Here is a 22815-nt window from a genome sequence, read left to right on the forward strand (position 1 = left end):
ACCAATTCGATCCACCCTTTCACTACGATATAATTTGTACTTTTGTATGACATTGTCCCACTGGTTATCCTCCTTTCACCAAGTCTCAGAGATGCCTATTACATTTAATTTTTCATTTAGTGCAATATATTCTAAATCTCCTATCTTATTTCTTAGGCTTCTGGCATTTGCATATAGATATTTCGTTTCTATTTATATCTAGATTAATAATTTGCAGTCTTTTGTCTGCTTTTTATTTAAAGACACCTGGTCTATGATGGTCTCTATTGCAACCTCACTATCAGGATACTCTATCTTCCCTGCTTTGGTGATATCTTTGAAAGATACCTTGTTCCTATCCGTGAGTTTTTGAACGACTGTCGGTCTTCCCCCAGGTTCTATTTTAAAAGCTACTCTTATCGCCTTTCTAAATGCCTATGCCAGCAGCCTGATCCCACCCTAGTTAAGGTGGAGTCCATCATTCTGGAATAGGTTCCCTGTCCCCAAACTGTTGCCCAGTTCCTAACAAATCTAAAACCCTCCTCCCTGCATCATCATCTCATCCATGCATTGAGACTCCAGAGCTCTGCCTGTCTCTTGGGCCCTGTGCATGGAACAGGGAGCTTTCTGAAAATGCTAATCTAGAGGTTCTGGATTTGAGGTTTCTATTTAAGATCCTAAATTTGGCTTCCAGAAACTCTCTCCTACATTTTCCTATGTCATTGGTACCCCTATGTGCCAAGACAGCCGGCTTTTCTCCAGCACTATCTAAAATCCTATCTAGGTGACGTGTGAGGTCTGCCACCTTCGCACCAGGCAGGCAAGTGACCAGGCGATCCTCACATCCACCAGCCACCCAGCTATCTACGTGCCCAATAATTGAATCATCAACTAAAACAGCCATCCTAACCCTTCCCTCCTGGGTAGAAGCTCCTAGAGAGACATTCTTTTTTTTTTAATTGTAATTTTTGGCATCCATACAGAGTATGCATAAACAGACAGAGTAAGGTAATATACATGTAAACAAAGCAGACCACTAAATACATTGGATCATAAACTCCTATCTTACAGGTACAACTCCATATCGACTTTTATATTTATATCCTCAACATCGTCCCTTACATACTACCACCCATACCACGAAACACACCAAACATCCTCATTCACCTTGCAGACATACAACCAAACATATCCCCTCCCCCCTCTTTCCTACCCCCTTTCTCCCTTCAATTCGTGTCCAACAGTGCCAAGCAGCGTGTCCATAATTGAGCATAATATTTATTTTCTGATTTGTTCGAATTAGGGTAAATTTGGCTTTCATGTCTACCTACCATGCATAATCTTGATATCAAAAGGAATCCTTTCAGAAGATGCCCAAAACTGCAAAATCAATAAACATGAGCGAACAACATACACAACGAGAGGAAAAATAGACCCCACAATATTCTGGCAAAAGATCTACCAGAACGAATGGCCAACAAACGCTGACACCATCCAATTCCTCCAAGAATGGGACGATCTATGTACAACAACATTAAACAAAATCGCCCCAATCCAAACCAGAACATCACGCAGGAAGAAAACAAATCCATGGTTCACCGAAGAGCTGAAAAAACTTAAAACACAAGTCAGGAAACTAGAATGAGAATGGAACAAAAAAAAAGACGAACAAACACTGAACGCATGGAAATTACTTCGGAGAAAATACAAATGCACCATAAAACAGACCAAAAGACTACATTACAAAACAATAATAGGACCAAACTACAAAGACACACATAAACTCTTCAACCTTGTGAACAAACTGTTAGACACCACACCAGTTACAAACAATGGCAAAGATGTACCAGACGTGGACAACCTTGTGAAATACTTCAAGGAGAAAATTATACAACTACGACTCAAAATGCCTGCTAGCCCTTTTGAGTACGCCACAATTTTAGATTGTCTAGACCCAGAAGAAGGAACATACCCTGCAGACAGAACATGGACCGAATTCGAAATACTATCAGAAGACCTCATCTCTGAAACTCTCAAAAGATATGCCAAATCCCACTGCAAACTAGACACGTGCCCAAATAACCTCATGAAATCTGCTCCTCAACAATTCATAGCAGACCTAACGAGCCATGTGAACTTCATGCTACAAAATGGACTTTTCCCAAAAGAAAAAGGAAAAATCTTACTCACCCCAATTCCTAAAGACACAATGAAAAGCACGAGTGAAATAACCAACTACAGGCCAGTAGCATCCATACCATTAATAACCAAAATAACCGAAGGAATGGTAACCAAACAACTCACAAACTATCTAAACAAACACTCAATACTGCATGACGCCCAATCAGGATTCCGGTCGAATCATAGCACAGAAACAGTATTAGTCACCCTTATGACTTGATTCAAACAAACAATTGCAACTGGCAACAATATGCTCCTCCTACAATTTGACATGTCAAGTGCCTTTGATATGGTTGACCACGGAATCCTATTACACATACTCGAATACTTTGGCATTAGAGGAAATGTCCTGAATTGGTTCGAAGGGTTCCTAACCCAACGTTCATATCAAGTCACATCAAATTCGACCACATCTAAGGCATGGACACCTGAATGTGGAGTACCACAAGGATCACCTCTCTCACCAACCATTTTCAACTTAATGATGATCCCTTTGGCAAAACTCCTATCAAACCATAACCTTAACCCATATATCTACGCTGATGATGTGACAATATACATCCCCTTCAAACAAGACATTAACGAAATCTTCAACGAAATCGATCAAAGCCTACGCATCATGAACACATGGGCGGATGCATTTCGTCTGAAATTAAATGCAGAAAAAACTCAATGCCTGATTCTCACCTCCCAATACAACACAAAATAATTCACAGCCATAAACACACCAAACCTGAACCTTCAAATCTCAGAAACGCTAAAAATCCTTGGAATCACTATCGACCGCCACCTAACGCTTGAAACTCACGCTAACAACACAACAAAAAAGATGTTTTACAGCATGTGGAAACTAAAAAGGACAAGACCATACTTCCCAAGATCCGTCTTTCGCAGCCTAGTGCAATCCCTTGTGCTCAGCCATTTGGATTATTGCAACTCACTATACGCAGGTTGCAAAGAACAAACACTGAGGAAACTTCAAACAGCCCAGAATACGGCAGCCAGACTCATCTTTAGAAAGCCAAAATATGAAAGTGCAAAACCATTAAGAGAGAAACTGCACTGGCTTCCACTCAAGGAACGCGTCACTTTTAAAGTATGCACATTAGTCCACAAAATCATTCACGGCGAAGCCCCAGCCTACATGTCTGAGTTGATAGACTTACCACCCAGAAACGCCAAAAGATCATCCCGAACCTTCCTTAACCTCCACTTCCCCAATTGCAAAGGCGTGAAATACAAAGCGCTACACGCGTCAACCTTTTCTCACATGAGCACGCAGTTTTGGAATACACTGCCGCGCAACCTAAGAACAACCAACGAGCAAGCTTCCTTCCGCAGATTATTGAAGACCCATCTTTCAAAAAATTTACGGAAGAAACAAAACACAAAGTCCACACTTACTGTTCACTAATGCATCATACACTCACCTCTGAACTCTCATTCCCGTATTATCACATCACTCATACCTTTACTCACAGAAAGATATATACCATACGCCTTCATGCCTTTTTATCGCCCTCTAAGCTCCCATTGTTTCCTTCCAGAGTTGCAATGTCTATCCATAACTATCTGTAACAAATTGTATTTCCAACATTCAACTCATATTGTAAGCCACACTGAACCCGCAAAAAGGTGGGAAAATGTGGGATACAAATGCAATAAATAAAAAATAAATAAATAGTCTTCTTAACTAACAGCAGAGACATGTACAAAAAGCGCCTCTGTGGTAGTGTGAGCTTTTGAGCAATAAAGAGCATTAGATCGCCCAAAAGTAAAGAAGCATAATCCCACTCTAAATCTCTCTGAATTACATTCGTAAGTAAAGAAATGCTTATTCCAGAGAGAAAGAGCAGGACACTCCAAAAAGTATGCAACGGGGATCCTACCCCACAGAATCATCTTGGGCACCAGTCAGTGGCCCGTAAACCTATCTTAGCACCCCGTGCCCTAGAAATAAAAGCTCTATGTAGTATTTTTGTATTGTGTCTCCTGTAAATCCGCAGACTTAACCATTTTATATAAAGTGGAAAAAAGTGCGCCGAACAGGGGACGGGTATGTTCAAGCTGCAAATCCTTATTCCATTGTTGCACCACCCTCTTCGTGTCATCCAACGGCAGGGTCATTTTCAAAATCTTACACCATGTGGACAGCCTATTCATTGTGGGCAAGCAAAGAAGGGTATCTAGGCTTCCATACATACATTTATCCCCAAACCCCGCCTTCAACGTAGACCAATAATGTCATGCCTGCAGGTATGATAGCATTGGGCAATGTTGGAGATTCAATTCTTAAATTTGGTGGTATGCAAGGAAGTCACCCTCACCTTGTCTGTGTAGTTGCCCAAGCCTAACGCAGCCCTTCGCCCTCTATCTCATAAACTCTGACAGTCCCAAGCCTGCCAGGAACGCAATATTACCCGTTAAGCTTATAAAGGGAGAGGCATCCGATGAACGTTGTTGATGTTCTCTCCACCAGCACCAAGCCCTGCACAGTGGACGGAGGAAACTCAACTTCAATGCTGCCTAAGGATGTCTATTGGCGTTCATATATAACAGATTTATAAAGGACATGGGACCACTCCAGTCCTCCATCCACCCCAAGGGCGAGAATTGATAGGCCCATGTTAGCTTCAAAACTAAATTGCATTAGTGCTGCCACATTATACAAACGAAGGTCTGGCAGCCTCAACCCCCCCCCCCCCCCCATCTCCTTATTGAGAATTAACCATTGGTAGCCAATCCGCGCCCCCCTCTGTCACCATATGAAAGATAGTAACATAGTAGATGACGGCAGAAAAAGACCTGCACGGTCCATCCAGTCTGCCCTGGGAGGTCCACAGGTGTAGGAGGTTATGGGCTGGGTCCTGTTTAGCCATTAACCACTTTATACCCCACCTGGGTGTGAAAGGAAAAGGAAGAGAGCTGGTAGCTGAGGAAAGAGAATCCCCCTGGAAAGAACTGGCTAAACCCTATGGACTTGTGGTGGACTGTGTGTTCAAGGAAGAAAAACAGGCTAGGGTAAGAAGTCCCTAAAGCATTAGTGTTGGACTGTGTAGCCTCAGTACTTAGAGGAACTGTGTGTTCAAAGAAAGGACTGGGTGTCCAAAGAAGAAGTAGGGCTGTGTGTCCCAGTACTGAGAAGCAGGCTGCAAAGCCTGGGGTTAGAAGGCCCCAAAGTATTGAGGTTAATGCTGAGCCCAGGAATCTGTGTGGGGAGGCTCAGTGTGAAGATATGTAAACGTATAAAGTATTTAAGCTAGAAGAACTGTGCTCAGGGGCTGGAATAAAGAATTGCTTGAATATGCTGTTGGTAAGACCTGTTTAATTTTGCCTCTGGAGAACCAGGTCACCCTGAGTGTGAAAGGATAACATGCTAATCTGCATACAATTTGCATATTGAGAACCAGCTCACCCTGAGTGAGAAAGGGGCCCAGGAGCTTGAGGTTGGATTGCTCAGGATGCTGGGAAGAGACTGTTTGGAGTCCTGTTCAGAGGCCACAGGCCAGTGAGGCCTGCTGGAGAGTGGGAGCAGAAGCCTCATCTTCACAGTTTATAAGTGTTTCCCTTCTTCCCACCACAATACCCTGCAAACGGTCACTACTATGAATTTTGATAGCCAGGGGCTCAATTGCAAGCAGAAAAAGGAGTGGAGACAAGGGGCAGCCCTGATGTGTACCCCTCTTTAAGGAAAAACCTCCTGTAAGTTTACCATTAATCAGTAACTGTGCCTTACCTATCATCAAGCCGATCAATCCATAGACAGGTGGGTTGTGTCCATCTACCAGCAGGTAGAGATAGAGAGCAATCTTTTGCCTCCCTATATGTGGTCATGTGCTGCTGGAAATTCCCCAGTATGTTCTCTATCTAGCAGGCATGTGGTCGCACAGCAGCAGCTCTGGCTAGGTCTCTAAGCCTAATTGTTTAGGTTTTGTTGAGTACCTGGGGTTGAGGGCTCATCGTGAGCGAGTGCAAACCTGGTGGTGCCAGGTCCCTCCTTTTCTCCCCCCTCCTGCTGGCTCCGTTTTAAAAAAAAAAAAACAGAAAAATAGACGTCCTTGGTTGCAGCTACTCACTGGGACTCCAAATCGTTGCAGCTCGGAGCGAGAAGCAGGTAATTTTACCTTTTCCTAGCGGGCAGGGGGTTCCCCGAACGGTCTCCACGTGGCTATGGCGTCGGATGGCAAGGGCGCAAAAAGATGCTTCCAGGACCGCGTGCGCGCGTCTAGCAGGGAAGCGGGGGTTCAAAGCCAGAGACGCCTTTCTTGGGCGCCTTTTCAGAATCGGGAGAGTTCCCCAGGTTTTCCTCCAGTGTGGCGGTTTTTCCCGCCTTAGGCGCCCATCTCCCGCTGGCCACTCTCCCGGTTGTGGCCGGCCACGCTGTTTGGTCAGCTCCTTCTTGGGCCGCCCTTGAGGTGGGAGACGTTAATGGTATGGTCGCCCTTGATTCGGGCGACGGTATAAAGTCGGCGAAATTAAAGCGCCATTCATCCCGCGCGGCTCCTTTGCGGGGTGTCGCGGGGGACGCCATTTTAGATGCACAGCGCGCCTCGCCCCCCGCTCTTGGGAGCGCAGGTTTAGAGTGCCTCTAGGGCCGTGGCCCACACTGCAGAAGTGCACAGACTGGGGGGTTTCTCCCCTGAGTTTATTTTACTGCTGCATCAGGCTTTCCTTATGCAAAATGCTGCCCCTCCTCCTCTGTCTGATAAGGGTGATGAGGCTTCCATGATCAAGCGCCCTCGGGTGGATCTCCAGGCCCTAGGGGACTCGGTCTCCTCTGATGTGGATGAGGGCAGCGTATCTGAGTTCTCCCAAAGGTCCTTAGGGGATTCTGTGGAGGAGACTGATCCCCGCTCGGACGGAGCAGATGACCCCTCTGCAGCACAGCTTTTTCGCTCAGAGGATTTGCCCAACCTGTTAGTGCAGGCCATGAGCATTCTGAAAATTTCCTCTCCGGAGGAAGGCCCTCTCTCAGCCTCAGCTAGCTCTGCCATTATGTTGGGAACTAAGCGCCCGCCCAGAACCTTCCACGTTCATGAAGCCATGCAGACTTTAATTTCGGCTCAATGGGATGCCCCTGAAGCGAGCCTTAAGGTAGCCAGAGCCATGTCCCGTCTGTACCCCCTGCCTGAGGGTGAATGGGAGGCCTTTCTCCGGCCTACAGTAGACTCTTTAATCACTGCGGTGACTAAGAAGACGGCTCTGCCGGTGGAAGGTGGCACTGCCCTGAAGGACGCTCAGGACAGGAGATTGGAGGCGTCCTTAAGGTCGGTCTTTGAGGCGGCCGCCCTGAGTTTGCAAGCCTCGGTTTGCGGCTCCTATGTGGCCAGGGCATGCCTGACCGTTTTGCAGCGGGCTTTCCCCTCGGATTCTTCCTTGAGGGCGGACTGGCCGGCCCTGGAGTCGGGCCTGGCCTAATTGGCGGACTTGCTGTATAATGTCTTGAGAGCCTCGGTTAAAGGTATGGCTCAGGCAGTTTCTTTCCGGCGGTGGCTGTGGCTTAAGCACTGGTCGGCTGACCATGCCTCAAAATCTCGCCTAGCCAAGTTGCCTTTTAAAGGCAAGCTGGGGACGAGCTGGACAAGATTGTGACCGAGCTCGGCACATCTAAGGGCAAGAGGTTGCTGGAGGTCAGGGCTCGGGCTGGCAGTGCTCGCCCTGGTTCCTCCAAGGGCCGATTTCAGGAAGTCCGTCAGTATCGCCCGGGCAAGTCGGCCTCCTCTTCTTTCAAGCGGAACTTCTCCCCCAAGCAGCATTCCTTTCGCAGGGACCGCCGTCCCGGAAGTTCTTCCTCCGGCCCTCCCCCAGGGTCTCGTACCCAATGACGGGGCCCTGGTCCATGCCCCAGAGCAGATCGGAGGACGGCTATCCTCGTTTCTGGGCAAGTGGACCAGGGTAACTTCAGACGCTTGGGTTCTGGAAGTCATCAGAGACAGCTACAAACTAGAGTTCTGCCGGCCCCTAAGAGAGACGGGTTCGTAAACTCTCCCTGCAAGTCTCCAGTCAAAGCGGCGGCAGTACAGCAGACTTTGGACAACCTGCTCCACCTGAGTGCGGTGGTCCCAGTGCCAGTAGATCAGCTTGGCAAGGGACGTTACGCCATTTACTTTGTGGTGCCAAAGAAGGGAGGTGCTCTGCGGCCTATCCTCGACCTCAAGAGAGTCAGTCGGGTCTTAAAGATACGGCACTTCCGGATGAAGACTCTGCTCCATAATAGCTGCGGTGAAAAAGGGAGAATTCCTGGCCTCCCTGGACATCAAGGAAGCTTACCTACATATTCCCATCTGGCCGCCTCATCAGCGCTTTCTGCGCTTTGCAGTACTGGGCCGACACTTCCAGTTCAGAGCCCTCCCGTTCGGGTTGGCTACGGCTCCGCGGACCTTCTCCAAAGTAATGGTGGTCATCGCGGCCTTCCTCCGCAAGGAGGGAGTGCAAGTCCATCCCTATCTGGACGACTGGCTGATCCGAGCCCCTTCCTATGCGGAGTGCGGGAGAGCTACAGACAGGGTCATTGCTCTTCTGAGCTCCCTGGGATGGATCATCAACTGGGAGAAAAGCCAGCTGCGCCCGACTCAGTCCCTGGAGTATCTGGGAGTTCGATTAGACACCCAAGTGGGCAGAGTGTTCCTGCCGGTCAACCGGAGCGTCAGGCCTCAGACCCAGGTGGGCCAGTTCCTAGCCTCCTCTACTCTTCGGGCTTGGGACTATGTGCAGCTGTTGGGCTCCATGACAGCCACGATGGAGGTAGTGCCCTGGGCCAGGGCTCATATGAGACCACTACAGCACTCTCTTCTGCGGCGGTGGACTCCAGTCTCGGAGGATTACACCGTACGCCTTCCTTTGGATCCAGCGGTGCGAAAGGCGCTGAGCTGGTGGCTGAGGCCAGGCAAGCTGTCCGCAGGGATGCCTCTTACGACCCCGGAGTGGGTGGTCGTCACGACGGACGCCTGCTTGACTGGCTAGGGAGCCCACTGCCTGGGACGGACAGCGCAGGGGCTCTGGTCTCCTGCAGAGACGAAATGGTCCATCAACCTCCTGGAACTCCGAGCCATTCGGTTGGCGCTTCTAGAGTTTCTCCCGGTACTGGTGCTGAGGCCTGTGCGGGTCCTGTCGGACAATGCCATGGCTGTGGCCTATGTCAATCGCCAGGGAGGTACCAGGAGTGCCCTTCTATCCAAGGAGGCCATGAAGCTATGCCTGTGGGCGGAAGCGAATCTGGAACAGCTGTCGGCGTCCCACATTGCAGGAGTCATGAACGTCAAGGCGGACTTTCTCAGTCGCCATACCTTGGATCCCGGAGAGTGGCAACTGTCTGCCCGGGCGTTCTGGGACACCATGAAGCGCTGGTGCCGGCAGAGCCTGGATCTGATGGCGTCCTCGGCCAATTGCCAAGTGCTGCATTTTTTCAGCAGAGGACGGGACCCTCGATCTCTGGGAGTCGATGCTTTTCTCCAGCAGTGGCCGGCACAGGAGCTTCTCTACGTGTTCCCGCCCTGGCCCATGATGGGCAGGGTGCTAGGCCAGGTGGCAAAGCATCCTGGCCGGGTGATCCTGGTGGGTCCGGATTGGCCCAGACGTCCCTGGTATGCGGACTTAATCAGACTCTCGGTGGACGGCCCTCTGCGGCTGCCAGCGGAGCGGGGCCTCTTACATCAGGGTCCCGTGGTGATGGAGGATCCCTCCCCCTTTGGTCTTACGGCCTGGCTCTTGAGCGAAAGCGGCTGAGGAAGAAGGGCTTCTCAGACAAGGTCATCGCCACTATGCTGAGAACGAGGAAGCGCTCTAGTTGTACTACTTACGCCAGGGTTTGGCGTACCTTTGCGTCGTGGTGCGAGGCAGGCTCTGTATTGCCCTTCACTGCTCCAATATCTTCAGTGTTGGCGTTCCTGCAAGAGGGACTGGAGAAAGGCCTGTCGCTCAGTTCGCTGAAAGTCCAGGTGGCGGCTCTAGCTTGCTTCTGGAGTTGTCTGAAGGGGGCTTCCCTAGCTTCACAGCCAGATGTGGTGCGCTTTCTCAAAGGAGTTAATCACCTGCGCCCTCCGCCGCACTTGATAGTGCCTACGTGGAATGTCAATCTGGTGCTACGGACCTTGCAGAAGCCGCCCTTCGAGCCCTTGCCAAGGGCATCGCTGAAGGACCTGACGTTGAAAGCGGTCTTCCTGGTGGCTATCACCTCAGCCAGAAGAGTTTCCGAGCTCCAGGCGCTCTCGTGTAGAGAGCCGTTCCTGCTATTCACTGAGGCAGGAGTGTCAATTTGCCCAGTGCCTTCCTTCCTGCCCAAGATTGTTTCTCGATTCCATGTGAATCAGCAGCTTTGCCCGTCTTCCTTTCGTAGGGAGGATTACCCAGAGGAGTACCCTGCGCTCAAGTACCTGGATGTTAGACGGGTCATCATCAGATACTTGGAAGTGACCAATGATTTCCGGAAGTCGGATCACCTGTTCGTGCTGTTCGCAGGCCCTTGTAAGGGTCTGCAGGCATCTAAGCCTACGGTGGCACGTTGGATCAAGGAGACGATCGCGGCAGCTTATGTGGCGGCAGGGAAGATTCCGCCTATTCAGCTGAAGGCACACTCTACTAGAGCACAAGCAGCCTCGATGGAGGAGTCCAGATCTGTCTCCTTGGAAGAGATTTGCAGAGCGGCTACTTGGTCGTCGGCTCATACCTTCTCACGACATTACCGCTTGGATGTGGCTGCTCGGGCCGAGGCCCAGTTTGGGGCTTCAGTGTTGCGTTCAGGGTTTTCCATGTCCTGCCCTGGGTGAGTACTGCTTCGGTACATCCCACCAGTCTATGGATTGATCAGCTTGATGATAAGGAAGGTAAAATTATGTATCATACCTGATAATTTTCTTTCCCTTAATCATAGCCGATCAATCCATAGCCCCTCCCAGATATCTGTATTGTTTGTGTTCTGGTTATATTTCAGGTTCAAGTTCAGTCTTCAGTTCCTGTTCACGAGGACTTCGTGTTCAAGTTCTTCCAATTGAAGTTTCTTCGAGTTGAGACGATTTTGTGTTACAGTGAGCTGCTGCTTCCTCTCTCCCCGTTTCGGCGGTGGCTGGATTGATAACTAAATTATGCCGCCCTCCCGCTTCTTGCGGCTGTAGGGTAGCTTTGTATCCCTCCCGCTTCGGCGGTGTTAGGGTAAGCCAGCTCCTCCCGCGGTTGCGGTAGCAGGATAAGCCAGTTCCCCCCGCGTCGGTGGGTGTGGTTTCCCGCCCACCGCCCCGGCAGTGGTGCGCTGGAATATTTCCCCTCCCCCGCTTCGGCGGTGGTGAGCTGGGCAGAGTGTCCCTTTGTGGGTGTAATTCTCTAAGTGCTGAGTCCTGCGGATGGAGCTTTGATATCGACATACTGGGGAATTTCCGGCAGCACATGACCACATATAGGGAGGCAAAAGATTGCTCTCTATCTCCACCTGCTGGTAGATGGACACAACCCACCAGTCTATGGGTTGATAGGCTATGATTAAGGGAAAGAAAATTATCAGGTATGATACATAATTTTACCTTAGGAGAGGTATAAAGAACAGCTACTCAGTCAACATAGGTCCCCCTGAGGCCAAAGCGCTCCAGGACCTAAAAAAGATATTGCCATGATATGCTATCAAAAGCTTTTTCCATATCCAAACACGCTATAGCCCAAGGCCCCCCTTCCCCCTATGTTTGTGATTAACCACCAAAGCCTTCAAAATATTCATTGATGCATACCTCCCAGGTACAAGCTCCACCTGATCCCCATGGACCAGTAATTTTACATCCTGATTCAAAAGTGAGATGGGGCGATAGGACCCAACCTGAGCTGGATCTTTCCCCGGTTTCGGTAAGAGCACAATTTGTGATACATTTTGATGTAATCCCAGTCCCTTCTCCACCAGCCCGTTAAACATCACTTTTAGAGGCTGCACTGCTGGTATGCAATAATACTCTGGACCATAACCATCAGGTCCTGGAGCCTTTGTTAACTTTAATGTTTTAATACCTAAGCTGATTTCCTGCCCTGTTATAGGTGTGTTCAAAGTATGCACTTGTTCTTGTATAAGGGTAGGTATTTGCATATTCTCCGAGGACAAGCAGGCTGCTTGTTCTCACTGATGGGTGACGTCCACGGCAGCCCCTCCAATCGGAAACTTCACTAGCAAAGGCCTTTGCTAGCTCTCGCGCGCCCATGCGCACCATGCATGCGCAGCCGTCTTCCTGCCCGAACCGGCTCGTGTTCGTCAGTCTTCTTTTGTCCGTGCTCGGGACGGCCGTGTTTTCCCACTGTTTCGTGCCCTTCAAGTTGACCCTCGCGCGTCTTCGCGATTTCGCTAAAAAAAAAAAAAAAAAGACCTTTGGTCTTTGTCCCTTCCCGTGTGTCCAGTTTGTTTCCCCGGCGTAAGTTTCCTTTCGCTTTCGGGGTAGGCCTTTTTTGTGGCCTCGGTACGGGGTTTTTTTCTCTCCCTTATTTTTGGTGCCCTTTGTCACCATCGCGAAATTTTGATTTCGCCGGCGTGATTTTTCCGCCCATGTCATCGAAGTCTCCCAGCGGCTTCAAGAAGTGCACCCAGTGCGCCATGGTAATCTCGCTCACTGATAGGCACGCTTCGTGTCTTCAGTGTCTGGGGGCTGGGCACCGCCCGCAGGCCTGTAGTCTGTGCTCTTTTACAGAAGAGGACTCAGGTAGCGAGATTGGCCCAGTGGAACGTGTTGTTCTCGGGCTCTTCGTCGACAACAGCACCGGGGGCATCGAGTGCATCGACGTCGACAGCATCGAAGTCTTCGACACCGGCATCGAGGTTTTGACCCTCTGCATCGTCGGTACCAAGACATCGGAAGGCGGCGTCGGTGGTACCGAGACCTCCGCTGTTGCTGATGTCGTCGGATGGTGGTGCTTCGACTGGAGTGCAGGTAAGGACTGTCCATTCCCCTGCTGGTGGCGGTGAGCCTTCGGGTGGGTCTCCTCCTGCCCTGAGGGCTCCTGCGGTACAGCCCCCCCGAGACCGACCGACCTTCGGCCTCGGCCCCGAGGAAGAGACGGTTGGATTCTACGTCCTCCTCGTTGGTACCGGGAAGCTCTGGTGACATGCTTCGTTTGAAGAAATCAAAGAAGCATCGACACCGGTCTCCTTCCCGCATCGGTACCGAGAGCTCTGGGTCGCCGAGGGAGTCGGCACCCAGTAGGCATCGGCACAGGGAGGATCGCTCACCCTCTGTTCAGGAGGTGTCGATGCACTCCACCTTGGACAGCCCGGAACTGCCTCCACACCCGGAACAGACTCTGACCTCGACGCCTGCATCGGCTTCCCAGTCTTTCTCCACAGCCGCTCTGCACGAGAGTCTCCGGGCCGTTCTCCCAGAGATCCTGGGAGAGCTGTTGCGCCATTCCCCTCCGGTACCGGGGGGTGCCGGCTGGCCCTTTGCCCGGGTGAGGTCTCCCGACATCGGTACCGCTTGCGGCCGCCTCCCAGGAAGACTCCCCGACAACGTCGGTGGAGGGAGCTTCGCCGGTGCTGGCGAGGGAGTACCTCTCGGCGCTCCCACCGTGGCCGTGTTTCCACGGAGTCGAGTCGGGCACGGCTTCAGACACAGGTTCATGAACTTGTGTCTGATACCGATGGTGAGGCCTCATGGGAGGAGGAGGAGGACATCAGATATTTCTCTGACGAGGAGTCTGATGGCCTTCCTTCTGATACCCACTCCCTCCCCTGAAAGGCAGCTTTCTCCTCCCGAGAGGTCTGTCTTTTGCGGCCTTTGTCCGGGAGATGTCTAAGGCCATCCCCTTCCCGGTGGCCGTGGAGGATGAGTCCAGGGCTGAGATGTTTGAGCTCTTGGACTGTCCTTCTCCACCTAAGGAAGCGTCCACAGTACCCATGCATCATGTCCTAAAAAGACATTGCTGGCTAACGGACCAAGCCTCTAACTAATCCCCACATTCCCAAGAAGATCGAGTCCCAGTACCGGATCCATGGGGACCCAGAGCTGATGCGCACTCAATTGCCTCACGACTCTGGTGTGGTGGATCTGGCCCTAAAGAAGGCTAAGAGTTCTAGGGAGCATGCTTTGGCACACCCGGGCAAGGACTCTAGAACCCCCCCCCCCCCCCCCCCCCCCATTGCTCATATTCCCAGTGTGAAGTTTGGGCAGATTACAATCAATTGATGGGTCTACCAGTGTGTTAGTCGCCCCCTGTAATAAGATGGTAATTAAAATATGACACTATTTTTGCTACCAGCTCAGAGAAGAATCTATGAGAGTAAATGTTTGGCCCATATACATTACACAGAAGAACATTGTGTCCCCAGATTTCCCCCAACAAAATCGCAAATCTGCCTTCTCTATCCTGCACTATCTTCTTATGTGTATGAAATGGTAATTGTTTATGTATTAATACAGCCACTCTTCTCTGTCTTCTGTTATATGAGGAATACACCACCTCCCCCACCCATCCTCTCTTTAACTTTTGGTGCTCTACCAAAGATAAATGTGTTTCCTGTAAATATGCTATGTCTGCTCTTTCTTTTTTCAGCCAAGATAAAACATTTTTGTCCTCTTAATTGGGGAGTGTATGCCATCGACATTTAATGTCACTAATTTCAAGTTAACCATAATAAACTATTAAGACATATACAACAGCACATATAAAGAAAGAAAAAGGGGCGCCACGGGTCTCCCAGCTGAACCCACAGAGCCCTAGCAGAGATTCATGAAACAACAAATCAGACAAGCAGTAGTCAAATCGACACATTGGATTCCCCACTGTTCCTGATACCCAACAAACCACCCTATCCCCATAGATTCCCCAGTACAAACAGCCCGCTGTTCTCCCTCCCACTGTCCCCATATACACAGTCATCCACACACGTCCTGCCTTCACAGCCCTTGCTTGCGCACTCCCAAACAACCCCTCCATTCCCTCTGCCTTCCCCCCCCCCCCCCCCCCCCCCCCCCCGCCATTTCCTTTCTAATTTCCGTCTTTCACATTTGAAGTTCTGCAGAAAACCAAGGTGAGCATTTGTTACTGGGGCATAATACCTTTTTTTAGTGGTGCCGTTTTCTTTAAGGTCTAAGTGTGTATTCGAAATGTCAACCTGTTCTGACACTAGTTGTCTTTTCATCCACTTTAAAGTACTTAATCCTTGAGAAATAGCTATTTTCTGTATTCTAATTTTACATTTATTTCTACTCGGTGATTAGATTTTGAAATAATGGCACAAAAGAAAATTTTGATAAATTATGTTGTTTGGCACAGGTGGTTTTTTTTTTTTTTTTTTTAAGGAATAAGTCGCAATGCAGTCCAATGGTGCATCTAGTTGGTCTTTTATCTACCGCTACTTAATTACTGCTTATTTTTATATTAACATTAGACTTATATAAGTACATAAGTAATGCCATACTGGGAAAAGACCAAGGGTCCATCGAGCCCAGCATCTTGTCCACAACAGCGGCCAATCCAGGCCAAGGGCACCTGGCAAGCTTCCCAAACGTACAAACATTCTATACATGTTATTTCTGGGATTTTGGATTTTTCCAAGTCCGTTTAGTAGCGGTTTATGGACTTGTCCTTTAGGAAACCGTCCAACCCCTTTTTAAACTCTGCTAAGCTAACCGCCTTCACCACATTTTCCGGCAATGAATTCCAGAGTTTAATTACACGTTGGGTGAAGAAACATTTTCTCCGATTTGTTTTAAATTTACTACACTGTAGTTTAATCGCATGCCCCCTAGTCCTAGTATTTTTGGAAAGCGTGAACAGACGCTTCACATCTACCTGTTCCACTCCACTCATTATTTTATATACCTCTATCATGTCTCCCCTCAGCCGTCTCTTCTCCAAGCTGAATAGCCCTAGCCTCCTTAGTCTTTCTTCATAGGGAAGTCATCCCATCCCCGCTATCATTTTAGTCGCCCTTCGCTGCACTTTTTCCAATTCTACTATATCTTTCTTGAGATGCGGCGACCAGAATTGAACACAATACTCAAGGTGCGGTCGCACCATGGAGCGATACAACGGCATTATAACATCCTCACACCTGTTTTCCATACCTTTCCTAATAATACCCAACATTCTATTTGCTTTCCTAGCCGCAGCAGCACACTGAGCAGAAGGTTTCAGTGTGTTATCGACAACGACACCCAGATCCCTTTCTTGGTCCGTAACTCCTAACGTGGAACCTTGCATGTCGTAGCTATAATTCGGGTTCTTTTTTCCCACATGCATCACCTTGCACTTGCTCACATTAAACGTCATCTGCCATTTAGCCGCCTAGTCTCCCAGTCTCGTAAGGTCCTCTTGTAATTTTTCACAATCCTGTCGCGAGTTAACAACTTTGAATAACTTTGTGTCATCAGCAAATTTAATTACCTCGCTAGTTATTCCCATCTCTAAATCATTTATAAATATATTATAAAGCAGCGGTCCTAGCACAGACCCCTGAGGAACCCCACTAACTACCCTTCTCCATTGTGAATACTGCCCATTTAACCCCACTCTCTGTTTCCTATCCTTCAACCAGTTTTTAATCCACAATAGGACATTTCCTCCTATCCCATGACCCTCCAATTTCCTTTGTAGCCTTTCATGAGGTACCTTGTCAAACGCCTTTTGAAAATCCAGATACACAATATCAACCGGCTCCCCTTTGTCCACATGTTTGTTTAGTCCTTCAAAGAATTGAAGTAAATTGGTCAGGCAAGATTTCCCCACACAAAAGCCATGCTGACTCGGTCTCAGTAATCCATGTCCTCGGATGTGCTCTGTAATTTTGTTTTTAATAATAGCCTCTACCATTTTCCTCGGCACCGACATCAGACTCACCGGTCTATAATTTCCCGGATCTCTCCTGGAGCCTTTTTAAAAAATGGGCGTTACATTGACTTATACAACAGTGTGCAAATACAAACAAGAGGCAGTCTCTGTGATTCTTGGATGTTATAATCTAGTCAAGTCACAGAAAAGACAAATCAATGATAATTTGTTCTTATGTATTATGCTGATTGTCAGTAGTAATAACTCTGGCTCCTTTCTTTTTAAATTTCTCTATGCAGTATAAGTTAACATGAGAGCTGGATGTATGATCTTGGTGCCCATAGGCAAGACCAGACAGAAGATTCTAGAGTACGGGTAGGAAAGGAAAGGATGGGGGAGTTGTCAAAATTGGAGAACATGAAAAAGAGCAGAGGGAAGGGACATGCTCCATTTTCAATTAGCAGATTTACATGTCCCTAAATTAAGTGGGAATAGGTTTCTCTTTGGTTTGGGTATTTGGTGCCTCCAAAATTTCATTGTATGAGATAGTTATTTTTAAAAGTGGCACCTTTTCCACTGCACCTGGAGAGGCTTCTCCACGGATCACCAAACCTTAAGGCAGCTTAACCCTCTCGCTTATGAAAGCAGCAGCTCATCCATAGTTCCACTAGTCCAGCAGAAAAATATGATGGCTAGATTGTTCCACATAGGGTGGAAGAATGATGCAGTGGTACTGGTACAAGAGAGAAAGTGAGTGTTGTAGTTGTGGAGGGCAGAAAAATACCCTCTCTCTCCACTTTGATCAGAGAACACATAGACAAACATGGTTTAATTGGACAGAGTCAGTATGGGTTAAGCCAAGTGAAGTCTTACCTCACCAATTTGCTTCATTTTTTTTGAAGGCATGAATAAACATGTGGATAAAAATGTCATTGTAGTATATCTGGATTTTCAGAAAGCTTTTGACAAAGTTCCTCATGAAAGACTCCTGAGAAAAAAGTCATGGGATGGGAGGCAATGTTCTTATGTGGATTAGGAATTGGTTATTTGACAGAAAACAGAAGGTAGGGTTAAATGGCCATTTTTCTCAATGAAGGAGGGTGAATATTGGAGTGCTGCAGGGATCTGTACTGGAACCAGTGCTATTTAACATATTTTAAAATAATCTGGAAATCAGAACAACAAGTGAAGTGATTACATTTTTGCAGATGCACTAAACCAGCCAAACCTTTTCAGTTCACAGCATCTTTCGTGTCTGAGCAAGTTTTCACGGCCACTCCCCCCCAACCACACAGGTCTCTGCACCCCCACCCCCCCCCCCCAGCCACACAGGTCTCCATCTTTTTCTCTGTACAAATATAACAGTACCAGGGTGTCCCTATAACCAGCCCCTCCAAATGACACACTGATTACGATTTATAAAATTACTCTACCTGTGAAAAGTTATTCCATTATTATATTTCCTCTTTGTACATCTGTATGCTGCTCAAGCCAGCATGTTTAAAAATATAAGTGAGATTTAATAAAAAAAATGCTACCAACAATAAAGAATTACAACTCTGATGCAGCAGCTCATAGGTTTGCATTCTTTTTAATGGGAAGGTAAACAGACTGACCTATTAACGTCAATTTTTTGACTTCTTTCGATCTCCTGTTTTCATTAGACACACATTGAGGTGTATTTTCAAAGCAAGACTAAGCCTCCTTGGCAGTCACCTCTGCGAGTCCCGTAACCACCTTCTCCCTGTCCCCCAGCGGCTGCGACAAAAAAAAATCCAAAAAGTGGTGGGCTGCAGCAGCCTTCAGGCATGTGCTGCAGCTCTGCGGTCCTCTTCCCCTGCTGACGTCAAGTTCCAGTTCCGGGGGCAGAGGACCGGCAGAACTGACAGCACTTTCTGACATGCTGCTGCAGCTGCGCTTGCTTTTTTTTTTTTTTTTTTTTTTTTGTATTTGATTTTCTGCCGCTGCTGTCTTCAGTAGCGGTTCGGGTAGGAGGGATGTCGGGATTTGATGCCTGTGTCTCGCTCCCTGGTGCGACCCTCACCTTGAATACTGCATTCAGTTCTGGTTTGCCTTATCTCAAAAAGATATAAAGGAATTAAAGGTTCAAAGAAGAGTGACTAAAATGATTAAAGGGGATGGAAACACTTCTCGTAAGAGGAAAGGCTAAAGAGGTTAGGACTCTTCACCTTAAAAAGAGACGACAGAGGATTATTGAGGTCTACAAAATTCTGAGTGGTGTAGAACCGTAAAAGTGAACCAATTTTTCACTTTTTCAAAAAGTACAAAGACCAGGGGACACTCAATGAAATTACATGGAAATACTTGGGAATCTATTTTCTGAGGCAGGTATTACGGTTTTATCATATTCAGATGATATGTTTCTTCTTTGTCTTGTGCTGGAGTTGTTGGGTAGCACTTTGGGTTCTATAAAACATCATGAGCCCTGTTTATTAGACTCAGAATAGAATAAGATCTGGAACTTGTTGCTGAATGATGTGGTATCAGCGGTTAGCATATCTGGGTTTAAAAAAAGGTTTGGACAAGTTCTCGGAGGAAAGTTCCAGAGTCTTTTATTGAGATAGACTTGGGGGAAGCCACTGCTTGCCCTGGGATTAGTAGCATGGAATGCTGCTACTATTTGATTTTCTGCCAGGTCCTTGTGACCTGGATTGGCCACTGTTCAGGATGTTGAGCTAGATTGACAATTGATCTGACCCAATATGGCTATTCTTATGTTCTTCTGATGTCAGTCCACTTGAATATGTATCCCCCTTCCCTTTCTTCCACCTAGATGTTTCTATTTATACCCAGTATATTTGCATTGTTTCTCCATAGAGAGAATAACTCTTGAAATCTTGTCAAAGATACATTGTTAGTTCAATAAAAAGCTTGGTTGTTGACCCTTATTTCCACATATCCTTCTTTCCACAAATATTGTGCAGATATCTGCTAGTATAAAGATTGCACAGCTATAAACATAAATTTAGAAATAATTTGTGACATGTTAATTGGAGATTTTTTTTCAAACTGACAGAATTGTTCCCTGCCATATACCTGTGCCTTATGAAAAGGGATTAATTTAAAATTTTTAAAAAATGTATAAGAAATACTATTAAAGGTATGCACACATTGCGCACATACCCAGCTGATCAGTTTAAGAAAAAGCCCATGTAATTATTAAATGAGATTAACCCACATTTTTCCAGCCCAAATCCTCCTCCTCCTCCTCCTAATAGTGATTCTGCCTATTTAGTGAACATTTTAAGGTTAAACAGGAATTTACTATATAGGGTTTACAGTATTCATATAGCAGAGGTAATCTTCTACTATAATAAAACGCACCCTCAACGTTCTGAGGACACTGACATCACTGCAGGCACTCACACACCGGTTCGTAAGTTCATGGTGGTGAAGCCACAACACTCACCATGTCTTCATGCCCCGCCCTCGCGTCACACGTGATGGCGTCGAGGGTGGGACACGTACTCAACAAGGCAAATGAACGCACGGGGAGCAGTCCCCTTCCAAAAAATCGCAGCCACCGAAGACGTGCCCATCACCCCGCCCCTTTCGCCACATCACCCCGCCCCTTTAAAGGTACCGCCCCGCCCCCTCTGCCCCTCATCACCTTCCCGCTCCCCTTACGCCATTATCCCTGGTGGTCTAGCGGTACCTGTTCGCTCGGGCAGGAACGAAAGAGCTCCCGCTTTCCTGCCCGGAGCGCTGCTGCTAGCTGCCCGGCTGCATCGTGTCTGAGCCTCGCGAGACTTCAACTGTCAGCGGCCATTTTGAAACGCCGAGAGCCGGACTCCCACACGATGCAGCAGGGCAGCTAGCAGCACCGCTACGGGCAGGAAAGAGGGGGCTCTTTCTTTCTTTCCTGCCCCGACCGAACAGGTACCTCTAGACCACCAGGGAGACTAGCGTAAGGGGAGGGGAAGGGAGTCCCGTGCCCGCTAGCGCCCCGTTTCATCAGAGGCAGGAAACGGGCCTTTTTTACTAGTTTTTTAATAAACTATGTTTGCATGCAGAAAAATTGTAAAAATTGCATGGCCATATACATGTGCAAAAAATACACAGGTACTTTTTGCGGGGGCATAGTTTTGATGGAAAAAAGGCAGAGTTGCAGTGTACACACATGCATTTGCACCATCCTTGGAGCCAAGGATAAATTTGTGTGTTTGAATTTCTGCGCTTCTGTTCCTGGTTCTGACTGCCTATTTTAGGTTCCTATATTACTTTAAAAAATAGGCACCTTCTGAGACTTCCTATATAAAATAGTTTCCTATTATAAAATTACCTCTACATGTTGGAATAGAAGTATATATTACATAATTAAGAGTATTTATTTTTATTTTGGAAGGGCCATGGCAAGATTAAAAGTAGAGGAGCAGGTGGATTTCATTATAAATAAAGATACATCTTTAGCATATTTGCTTGACACAATCTCTTTCTCCCATTCTCCTTTTACTTAGGCATTCTTAACCAGAGTAGCTAAAACACTGCAGGGAGCATTGGAGCTGTTGCGTTTGGGTGTGATCGGAAGGTTGGCACAATGTCAAGTATATGATATGCGTCCAGAAACAAACTCTCAAGGGTAAGTATGCACAAAGTGACTTCTAAATCAAAGCATATATCTCAGAGTAGGGTCATAACGGTAAAAGTAACTAGATACTGACTTTTGAGATGATGAACCTGGAGTAGAGGAATTGCCAGTGTGCTGAGGGCCCTTAGTTCAAATCTCACTAAATTCACCAGTATTCCTTGTGACCTTGGACAAGTCATTGCAGACACAACATTTAGATTATAAGCTGTATTTGGCATGGAAATTCCTGCTTCACCTGTAAATAAGACACTTTCCACATGGATTTGGAAAAGCAAGCAATTAAATACAAAGTGGTGCTGTTGAGAATATAAGCAAGTAAGGTGTGAAAGGTACAAAAGAAAGTGTAGAAAAAGCTTCCAAAAGTCATGTAAAACTAAATGGGGGAAGGGAAAAAAATAAACTACATAAAAATTGGAGAACACTTATTTTAAAGGAAAATGTTTTAAAACACTATTTGATAATTGGCTCTCTTTTATATATTAACTAATGCACAATTCTCCAAGGACAAGCAGGCTGATATTATAACGTATGGGTCGTCGTCCACAACGGCTCAGGAGACCGGAGAACTTGCAAAGCAAAAAAAATCAGAGTCTTCTAGAACGCAGCGTCGCGCGGGACCAACAATACCGCGCATGCGCGAGCAACTTCCCGCAACGTGAACGTGCTACCTCAGTTCTTTTCTTTCCGTGACTAGGAAAGCTGTGTTTTTCAACGCGACCAGTCTTGGCTCAGGAGAACCGTGTTTTTTGGTGTTTTATGCCTATTTTTCTTCTTCTTCTTAGCTCTTGTTTTGTCGAATATAAAAAAAAAATTTCCTCTATTTTATCTTAGATTTTCTTCCCTCCTTAAAGTTTCCTTATTTTCTTGTTGCGGCCGCCTTTAGGCTGCTCGGCCAGGCTGTTTTTCCCTTTTTGTGCCCCTTTTTCTTGGCAACATCGAGCCTTTTGATTTCATGACCGCCGTTTTTCACTCCATGTCATCGAGGACACCCAGTGGCTTCAAGTGTTGTACTCGGTGCAACCGGACCATTTCGAGCACCAACCCCCACGAGTGGTGTCTCCAGTGTCTTGGGCCCGACCATCTGCCAGCTTCTTGTAAGTTGTGCAAATTGATGAAAAAATGGACCCAGGTGGCTCGAGATGCTCAGCGTGAAAAACTTTTTCCAGATCGGTACGGTCCTTCAACATTGGCATCGACATCAGTACCGAGGTTGACGGCATTGACGTCGAGGGAAGCATCGACATCGGGAGTTCACGTAATGGCTGCCGAAAGACCACAGCGTGCTGGGAGCAGCGAGGCATCGAGGGGGTCTCCAC

At 47.5% G+C, this 22815-nt stretch overlaps 1 protein-coding gene across 1 annotated transcript in view; it reads left to right on the top strand.

Annotated features, from left to right (window-relative positions):
- The window catches only part of NUP205 (nucleoporin 205), a 1281456-nt gene that overhangs the window by 987265 nt on the left and 271376 nt on the right, over positions 1–22815 (top strand). Inside the window, exon 30 of the mRNA XM_030216143.1 lies at positions 21369–21490. Within this exon, the coding sequence (XP_030072003.1) occupies positions 21369–21490 (122 nt within the window). The remainder of the gene's footprint in view (positions 1–21368; positions 21491–22815) is intronic.

Source organism: Microcaecilia unicolor, chromosome 10 (assembly GCF_901765095.1).
Source record: "Microcaecilia unicolor chromosome 10, aMicUni1.1, whole genome shotgun sequence".
In the NCBI taxonomy this organism is placed as follows: Eukaryota; Metazoa; Chordata; class Amphibia; order Gymnophiona; family Siphonopidae; genus Microcaecilia; species Microcaecilia unicolor.